The following is a 9,954-nucleotide window of genomic DNA, read 5'->3' as shown; positions in this document are numbered from 1 at the left end:
GTTTATACTTTCTGTCTGTCTGTTCTGTCTGTCTGCTGTTTATACTGTCTGTCTGTTCTGTCTGTCTGCTGTTTATACTGTCTGTCTGTTCTGTCTGTTGTTTATACTGTCTGTCTGTTCTGTCTGTCTGTCTGCTGTTTATACTGTCTGTCTGTTCTGTCTGTCTGCTGTTTATACTGTCTGTCTGTTCTGTCTGTCTGCTGTTTATACTGTCTGTCTGTCTGTTCTGTCTGTCTGCTGTTTATACTGTCTGTCTGTCTGTTCTGTCTGTCTGCTGTTTATACTGTCTGTCTGTTCTGTCTGTTGTTTATACTGTCTGTCTGTTCTGTCTGCTGTTTATACTGTCTGTCTGTTCTGTCTGTCAGTCTGCTGATTATACTGTCTGTCTGTTCTGTCTGTCTGTCTGCTGTTTATACTGTCTGTCTGTTCTGTCTGTCTGCTATTTATACTGTCTGTCTGTTCTGTCTGTCAGTCTGCTGATTATACTGTCTGTCTGTTCTGTCTGTCTGTCTGCTGTTTATACTGTCTGTCTGTTCTGTCTGTCTGCTGTTTATACTGTCTGTCTGTTCTGTCTGTTGTTTATACTGTCTGTCTGTTCTGTCTGTCTGTCTGCTGTTTATACTGTCTGTCTGTTCTGTCTGTCTGTCTGCTGTTTATACTGTCTGTCTGTTCTGTCTGTCTGCTGTTTATACTGTCTGTCTGCTGATTATACTGTCTGTCTGTTCTGTCTGTCTGCTGTCTATACTGTCTGTCTGTTCTGTCTATCTGTCTGCTGTTTATACTGTCTGTCTGTTCTGTCTGTCTGCTGTTTATACTGTCTGTCTGTTCTGTCTGTCTGTCTGCTGTTTATACTGTCTGTTCTGTCTGTCTGCTGTTTATACTGTCTGTCTGTTCTGTCTGTCTGCTGTTTATACTGTCTGTCTGTCTGTCTGCTGTTTATACTGTCTGTCTGTTCTGTCTGTCTGTCTGCTGTTTATACTGTCTGTTCTGTCTGTCTGCTGTTTATACTGTCTGTCTGTTCTGTCTGTCTGCTGTTTATACTGTCTGTCTGTTCTGTCTGTCTGCTGTTTATACTGTCTGTCTGTTCTGTCTGTCAGGTGGAGACTTCCTGTCTTTTCTGAGGAAGAAGAAGGATGAGCTGAAGACGAAGCAGCTCATTCGTTTTTCAGTGGATGCTGCAGCTGGAATGGCCTATCTGGAGAGTAAGAACTGTATACACAGGTCAGTAAGACCCCTAGGACCTGTCTGTCTGATCCGTCTCTCTCTCTCTTTCTCAGGGACCTGGCTGCTCGTAACTGTCTGTCTCTCTCTGTAACAGTCTCTCTCTCTCTCTCTCTCTCTCTCTCTCCTACCTGTCTCTCTCTCAGGGACCTGGCTGCTCGTAACTGTCTGTCTCTCTCTGTAACAGTCTCTCTCTCTCCTACCCGTCTCTCTCTCAGGGACCTGGCTGCTCGTAACTGTCTGTCTCTCTCTGTAACGCTCTCTCTCTCTCTCTCCTACCTGTCTCTCTCTCAGGGACCTGGCTGCTCATAACTGTCTGTCTCTCTCTGTAACGGTCTCTCTCTCTCTCTCTCCTACCTGTCTCTCTCTCAGGGACCTGGCTGCTCGTAACTGTCTGTCTCTCTCTGTAACAGTCTCTCTCTCTCTCTCTCTCCTACCTGTCTCTCTCTCAGGGACCTGTCTGCTCATAACTGTCTGTCTCTCTCTGTAACGGTCTCTCTCTCTCTCTCTCCTACCTGTCTCTCTCTCAGGGACCTGGCTGCTCGTAACTATCTGTCTCTCTCTGTAACAGTCTCTCTCTCTCTCTCTCTCTCTCTCCTACCTGTCTCTCTCTCAGGGACCTGGCTGCTCATAACTGTCTGTCTCTCTCTGTAACAGTCTCTCTCTCTCTCTCTCTCTCTCTCTCTCTCTCCTACCTGTCTCTCTCTCAGGGACCTGGCTGCTCGTAACTGTCTGTCTCTCTCTGTAACAGTCTCTCTCTCTCCTACCTGTCTCTCTCTCAGGGACCTGTCTGCTCGTAACTGTCTGTCTCTCTCTGTAACGGTCTCTCTCTCTCTCTCTCCTACCCGTCTCTCTCTCAGGGACCTGGCTGCTCGTAACTGTCTGTCTCTCTCTGTAACGCTCTCTCTCTCTCTCTCTCCTACCTGTCTCTCTCTCAGGGACCTGGCTGCTCATAACTGTCTGTCTCTCTCTGTAACGGTCTCTCTCTCTCTCTCTCCTACCTGTCTCTCTCTCAGGGACCTGGCTGCTCGTAACTATCTGTCTCTCTCTGTAACAGTCTCTCTCTCTCTCTCTCTCTCTCTCCTACCTGTCTCTCTCTCAGGGACCTGTCTGCTTGTAACAGTCTGTCTCTCTCTGTAACGGTCTCTCTCTCTCTCCTACCTGTCTCTCTCTCAGGGACCTGTCTGCTCGTAACTGTCTGTCTCTCTCTGTAACGGTCTCTCTCTCTCTCTCCTACCCGTCTCTCTCAGGGACCTGTCTGCTCGTAACTGTCTCTCTCTCTGTAACGGTCTCTCTCTCTCTCTCCTACCTGTCTCTCTCTCAGGGACCTGTCTGCTCGTAACTGTCTGTCTCTCTCTGTAACGGTCTCTCTCTCTCTCCTACCTGTCTCTCTCTCAGGGACCTGGCTGCTCGTAACTGTCTCTCTCTCTGTAACGGTCTCTCTCTCTCTCCTACCTGTCCCTCTCTCAGGGACCTGTCTGCTCGTAACTGTCTCTCTCTCTGTAACGGTCTCTCTCTCTCCTACCTGTCTCTCTCTCAGGGACCTGTCTGCTCGTAACTGTCTGTCTCTCTCTGTAACGGTCTCTCTCTCTCTCTCCTACCTGTCTCTCTCTCAGGGACCTGGCTGCTCGTAACTGTCTCTCTCTGTAACGGTCTCTCTCTCTCCTACCTGTCCCTCTCTCAGGGACCTGGCTGCTCGTAACTGTCTGTCTCTCTCTGTAACGGTCTCTCTCTCTCTCTCCTACCCGTCTCTCTCTCAGGGACCTGTCTGCTTGTAACAGTCTGTCTCTCTCTGTAATGGTCTCTCTCTCTCTCCTACCTGTCTCTCTCTCAGGGACCTGTCTGCTTGTAACAGTCTGTCTCTCTCTGTAACGGTCTCTCTCTCTCTCTCTCTCCTACCCGTCTCTCTCTCAGGGACCTGGCTGCTCGTAACTGTCTGTCTCTCTCTGTAACGGTCTCTCTCTCTCTCTCCTACCAGTCTCTCTCTCAGGGACCTGTCTGCTCGTAACTGTCTGTCTCTCTCTGTAACGGTCTCTCTCTCTCTCTCCTACCAGTCTCTCTCTCAGGGACCTGTCTGCTAGTAACTGTCTGTCTCTCTCTGTAACGGTCTCTCTCTCTCTCTCTCCTACCCATCTCTCTCTCAGGGACCTGGCTGCTCGTAACTGTCTGTCTCTCTCTGTAACGCTCTCTCTCTCTCTCTCCTACCTGTCTCTCTCTCAGGGACCTGGCTGCTCATAACTGTCTGTCTCTCTCTGTAACGGTCTCTCTCTCTCTCTCTCTCTCTCCTACCTGTCTCTCTCTCAGGGACCTGGCTGCTCGTAACTATCTGTCTCTCTCTGTAACAGTCTCTCTCTCTCTCTCCTACCTGTCTCTCTCTCAGGGACCTGTCTGCTTGTAACAGTCTGTCTCTCTCTGTAACGGTCTCTCTCTCTCTCCTACCTGTCTCTCTCTCAGGGACCTGTCTGCTCGTAACTGTCTGTCTCTCTCTGTAACGGTCTCTCTCTCTCTCTCCTACCTGTCTCTCTCTCAGGGACCTGTCTGTTCGTAACTGTCTCTCTCTCTGTAACGGTCTCTCTCTCTCCTACCTGTCTCTCTCTCAGGGACCTGTCTGCTCGTAACTGTCTGTCTCTCTCTGTAACGGTCTCTCTCTCTCTCTCCTACCTGTCTCTCTCTCAGGGACCTGGCTGCTCGTAACTGTCTCTCTCTGTAACGGTCTCTCTCTCTCCTACCTGTCCCTCTCTCAGGGACCTGGCTGCTCGTAACTGTCTGTCTCTCTCTGTAACGGTCTCTCTCTCTCTCTCCTACCTGTCTCTCTCTCAGGGACCTGGCTGCTCGTAACTGTCTCTCTCTGTAACGGTCTCTCTCTCTCTCTCTCTCCTACCTGTCTCTCTCTCAGGGACCTGGCTGCTCGTAACTGTCTCTCTCTGTAACGGTCTCTCTCTCTCTCTCTCTCTCTCCTACCTGTCTCTCTCTCAGGGACCTGTCTGCTCGTAACTGTCTGTCTCTCTCTGTAACGGTCTCTCTCTCTCTCTCCTACCAGTCTCTCTCTCAGGGACCTGTCTGCTCGTAACTGTCTGTCTCTCTCTGTAACGGTCTCTCTCTCTCTCTCCTACCAGTCTCTCTCTCAGGGACCTGTCTGCTCGTAACTGTCTGTCTCTCTCTGTAACGGTCTCTCTCTCTCTCTCTCCTACCCGTCTCTCTCTCAGGGACCTGGCTGCTCGTAACTGTCTGTCTCTCTCTGTAACGCTCTCTCTCTCTCTCTCCTACCCGTCTCTCTCTCAGGGACCTGGCTCCTCATAACTGTCTGTCTCTCTCTGTAACGGTCTCTCTCTCTCTCTCTCTCCTACCTGTCTCTCTCTCAGGGACCTGGCTGCTCGTAACTATCTGTCTCTCTCTGTAACAGTCTCTCTCTCTCTCTCTCTCTCCTACCTGTCTCTCTCTCAGGGACCTGTCTGCTTGTAACAGTCTGTCTCTCTCTGTAACGGTCTCTCTCTCTCTCCTACCTGTCTCTCTCTCAGGGACCTGTCTGCTCGTAACTGTCTGTCTCTCTCTGTAACGGTCTCTCTCTCTCTCTCCTACCTGTCTCTCTCTCAGGGACCTGTCTGCTCGTAACTGTCTCTCTCTCTGTAACGGTCTCTCTCTCTCCTACCTGTCTCTCTCTCAGGGACCTGTCTGCTCGTAACTGTCTGTCTCTCTCTGTAACGGTCTCTCTCTCTCTCTCTCCTACCTGTCTCTCTCTCAGGGACCTGGCTGCTCGTAACTGTCTCTCTCTGTAACGGTCTCTCTCTCTCCTACCTGTCCCTCTCTCAGGGACCTGGCTGCTCGTAACTGTCTGTCTCTCTCTGTAACGGTCTCTCTCTCTCTCTCCTACCCGTCTCTCTCTCAGGGACCTGTCTGCTTGTAACAGTCTGTCTCTCTCTGTAACGGTCTCTCTCTCTCTCCTACCTGTCTCTCTCTCAGGGACCTGTCTGCTTGTAACAGTCTGTCTCTCTCTGTAACGGTCTCTCTCTCTCTCCTACCTGTCTCTCTCTCAGGGACCTGGCTGCTCGTAACTGTCTGTCTCTCTCTGTAACGGTCTCTCTCTCCTACCTGTCTCTCTCTCAGGGACCTGGCTGCTCGTAACTGTCTGTCTCTCTCTGTAACGGTCTCTCTCTCTCTCTCCTACCCGTCTCTCTCTCAGGGACCTGTCTGCTCGTAACTGTCTGTCTCTCTCTGTAACGGTCTCTCTCTCTCTCTCCTACCTGTCTCTCTCTCAGGGACCTGGCTGCTCGTAACTGTCTGTCTCTCTCTGTAACGGTCTCTCTCTCCTACCTGTCTCTCTCTCAGGGACCTGGCTGCTCGTAACTGTCTGTCTCTCTCTGTAACGGTCTCTCTCTCTCTCCTACCTGTCTCTCTCTCAGGGACCTGTCTGCTCGTAACTGTCTGTCTCTCTCTGTAACGGTCTCTCTCTCTCTCTCCTACCAGTCTCTCTCTCAGGGACCTGTCTGCTCGTAACTGTCTGTCTCTCTCTGTAACGGTCTCTCTCTCTCTCTCCTACCCGTCTCTCTCTCAGGGACCTGTCTGCTCGTAACTGTCTGTCTCTCTCTGTAACGGTCTCTCTCTCTCTCTCCTACCCGTCTCTCTCTCAGGGACCTGTCTGCTCGTAACTGTCTGTCTCTCTCTGTAACGGTCTCTCTCTCTCTCTGTAACGGTCTCTCTCTCTCTCTCTCCTACCTGTCTCTCTCTCAGGGACCTGGCTGCTCGTAACTGTCTGTCTCTCTCTGTAACGGTCTCTCTCTCTCTCTCTCTCCTACCTGTCTCTCTCTCAGGGACCTGGCTGCTCGTAACTGTCTGTCTCTCTCTGTAACGGTCTCTCTCTCTCTCTCCTACCTGTCTCTCTCTCAGGGACCTGTCTGTTCGTAACTGTCTGTCTCTCTCTTTAACGGTCTCTCTCTCTCTCTCCTACCCGTCTCTCTCTCAGGGACCTGTCTGCTCGTAACTGTCTGTCTCTCTCTGTAACGGTCTCTCTCTCTCTCTGTAACGGTCTCTCTCTCTCTCTCCTACCTGTCTCTCTCTCAGGGACCTGGCTGCTCGTAACTGTCTGTCTCTCTCTTTAACGGTCTCTCTCTCTCTCTCTCTCTCTCCTACCTGTCTCTCTCTCAGGGACCTGGCTGCTCGTAACTGTCTGTCTCTCTCTGTAACGGTCTCTCTCTCTCTCTCCTACCTGTCTCTCTCTCAGGGACCTGTCTGCTCGTAACTGTCTGTCTCTCTCTGTAACGGTCTCTCTCTCTCTGTAACGGTCTCTCTCTCTCTCTCCTACCTGTCTCTCTCTCAGGGACCTGTCTGCTCGTAACTGTCTGTCTCTCTCTGTAACGGTCTCTCTCTCTCTCTGTAACGGTCTCTCTCTCTCTCTCCTACCTGTCTCTCTCTCAGGGACCTGGCTGCTCGTAACTGTCTCGTTGCTGACGGCTCTGTGTTGAAGATCAGTGACTTTGGGATGAGTCGTCAGGAGGACGACGGCGTCTACTCGTCGTCTGGACTCAAACAGATTCCCATAAAGTGGACGGCTCCGGAGGCGCTCAACTACGGTAACGCCCCCCCCCGCTCCTCCCAAACACTCCTCAGGTCACCTGACTCTGCCGCGTCCGCCGATCGGTGGCTTACTGTGTGTCCTGCGCTCTAATTGGCTACAGGTCGTTACAGCTCGGAGAGCGACGTGTGGAGTTACGGCATCCTGCTGTGGGAGACCTTCAGCCTGGGGGTGTGTCCTTACCCCGGAATGACCAATCAGCAGGCCCGGGAGCAGGTGGAGAAAGGTGAGACCGGACCCGCCCTCTTTCGGCCGTTACCATGACAATGTCCCCTTAAGTCCCGCCCATGCATGTGATTACATCACGGTCACGTGACGTCGCCTTCATTCATTCATGTTTTCCTTTGACTCCGCCTCTCCCGTGTCCTCCTGGTTGCTAGGTTACAGGATGGCGTGTCCTCAGCGTTGCCCTGACGACGTGTACAAAGTGATGCAGCGCTGCTGGCAGTACAACCCAGAGGAGCGACCCAAGTTCAGCGAGTTACAGCGAGACCTGGGCGCCATCAAGAAGAAGTGACGCACAGGAAGTGACATCAGCACACAGCACACACCTGGCACCGCCCACAGGAAGTGACATCAGCAGAGTTTAGTTTATACGACGGTCTGACGGGGGTGTGGTCAGACGATGACGTCTCGGTAAAAACACGAAAAACAGGTCAAACAGAACCGAACAGACGCATATTCATGTTAATTTATTTCAAACAAACACAAACCTGAGGAGCCGAGAGTCCGAACACCAAACAAATGACAACACAAACGCAAAAACATACAACACAAACACAAAAAAATACAACACAAACGCAAAAAAATACAACACAAACGCAAAAAAATACAACACAAACGCAAAAAAATACACAACAAACCTGAGGAGCGAGAGTCCAAACACCAAACAGATAACACGAAAAATACAACACAAACACAAAGAATGCGACACAAATATGAAAAATACACAACAAACATGACAAATAACACAAACAGGAAAAATACAACACAAACATGACAAATACAATAACACTAAAATACACAACAAACAACAAATACACAACAAACATGAAAAATACACAACAAACGCGAAAAATACACAACAAACGCGAAAAATACAACACAAACGTGAAATACAACACAAACATGAAAAATACGACACAAACACGAAAATACAAAACACTAAAATACAAAACAAGCACGAAAAATACAACACAAACACGAAAATACAAAAACACTAAAATACAAAACACGAAAAATACAAAAACACTAAAATACAAAACAAACACGAAAAATACAACACAAACTCGAAAATACAAAACACTAAAATACAAAAACACTAAAATACAAAACAAACACGAAAAATACAAAACAAACGTGAAAAATACAAAAACACTAAAATATAAAACACGAAAATACAAAAACACTAAAATACAAAACAAACACGAAAAATACAAAACAAACACGAAAAATACAAAACATGAAAAACACGAAAAATACAAAACATGAAAATACAAAACAAACATGAAAATACAAAACACGAAAAATACAACACAAACAAAAAATATTAACACAAAAATCATGAAACATTAAACAAAACTGTAAAACATGAAAAACACTAAACAAATCTGAAAACTACAAACATGTAAAATACACAAGCACGAATCGAACACTGAACAACGCGAACTGTAAATGTGAAACAAATGTGACCGAACAAACCGAAAACACCACACAAAAGTGTGACAAACTCCACACCGTTACCATGGCAACGTGTTTGTCAACTCATGACACTAATGTAATATTTTTATTTTTACTTCATGTCCAGCTGCCAATCATGATGTCAGGCCACGCCCACCTTTAGTTAGGAAGGCGTTTTCTGACCAATCAGAGCCTCAGACTTCGTGTCGTCAAATAAAAACGACCCAGATTAAAGTTTGAATCCAAATATGAAGAACTGATGTGAATGAACCTGAGTCCTGATTGGTTAGTGTTACTGCGTGGACTGTTTAGGGGCGGAGTGATGCTCCAGGCTCCGCCTACTGACTGTTTGTAAATAAACTACAGATGTTTTTACTGTTTTTATTGACACTAATCAGCCTTTTGTCTTTTATATGTTTAAACTCTTATAAAATATTATTGTAGCTTTTATTATGAAAATAAAACTTCAACAAACTGTTTCCTGTGACATTATTTCCAGTCGAAAAATAAACTCCTCCTTTGTTACAAAATAAATCATTAATTCAACTTCATTTAAATCTCCAAAAATGTCATCGTGTGGACAATTTATTTTGATTTCTACAACTTAAAGGACTGAATGAAGGTCCTCCTCCACTTACAGATCAATAAACCAGCCAGTAAATACAGAATTATGACTGATGCATTCATTTGTGTATTTATGTAATTATTGTTTTAAATGTAAATTCTGATGTGGATGTTAAATTGTGAATCGATAAATAAATAATTAAATTAGTGTAATTAGTAATGTGTGATCTATGGAAGTAAATCTGCCTCATCAGAATTTGAATAATAAAAGCCACTGAATTTTTTTGCCCTGAAATTATCTGAATTTTTTTGGTGTCACATGACCGACCAAACGGACCTCAGTTGGCTGGCTGTCGGTTCAACTTGAATCATTGCTTATCTTTGGTGTCCCAGATGTGTGATCGGAATTTTTTTTACTTCTGAATTTTTTATTCTAAATTTATGAACATTGAGAGACAAAAAATTCAGATACTTAATTTCAGTGCTAGAAATTCAATGGCTTTTATAATTCCAAACCTGATGAGACAGATTTACTTCCATACTGATCCTATTGACAGTAAATGTTCACAGTAAAAACTCTGAACGTGTGGTCTTACCTACATGTGCTCATGATATTTGTAATTCAAATATGGAAAAAAACTATTTAAATGAAACATACGACTCGTTTAAACATTTTATTCCAGATGCAAAAACCTGATTCACGTCTGGTTTGAAAAGACATTTTTAAAACATTTTCTGTTTTTACTGACATTAAAGAAGAAAAGGAAGTGGAGGAAAAAGTAAAACGACCACAAGTAAAAGTTTAAAATCATCAGAATCACCAAACTGATTTATTTTTTTATTTAAGTTTTTGCCTTTTATTAAATAATGGCCTTTAATTTGGTTCAAATCCATCAATGTTTATTCCACATGTAAAAGTC

At 46.5% G+C, this 9,954-nt stretch overlaps 1 protein-coding gene across 3 annotated transcripts in view; it reads left to right on the top strand.

Moving 5' to 3' along the window:
- Window positions 1–7,719, top strand: part of LOC115416510 (tyrosine-protein kinase Fer-like) — a 25,976-nt gene extending 18,257 nt beyond the window's left edge. For 2 of the 3 annotated variants that reach the window (XM_030130292.1, XM_030130291.1), the window contains exons 17-20: window positions 1,098–1,221; window positions 6,634–6,788; window positions 6,894–7,016; window positions 7,171–7,719. In XM_030130292.1, coding sequence (XP_029986152.1) covers window positions 1,098–1,221; window positions 6,634–6,788; window positions 6,894–7,016; window positions 7,171–7,307 — 539 coding nt within the window. In that variant the 3' untranslated portion in view covers window positions 7,308–7,719. The remainder of the gene's footprint in view (window positions 1–1,097; window positions 1,222–6,633; window positions 6,789–6,893; window positions 7,017–7,170) is intronic. The other variant, XM_030130290.1, reaches the window with a different exon arrangement.
- The last annotated feature ends 2,235 nt before the right edge of the window (window positions 7,720–9,954 follow it).

The sequence above is a fragment of the Sphaeramia orbicularis genome, unplaced genomic scaffold (assembly GCF_902148855.1).
Source record: "Sphaeramia orbicularis unplaced genomic scaffold, fSphaOr1.1, whole genome shotgun sequence".
In the NCBI taxonomy this organism is placed as follows: Eukaryota; Metazoa; Chordata; class Actinopteri; order Kurtiformes; family Apogonidae; genus Sphaeramia; species Sphaeramia orbicularis.
The sequence above is the reverse complement of the archived record's forward strand: the minus strand, read 5'-3'. Positions and strand labels throughout refer to the sequence as shown.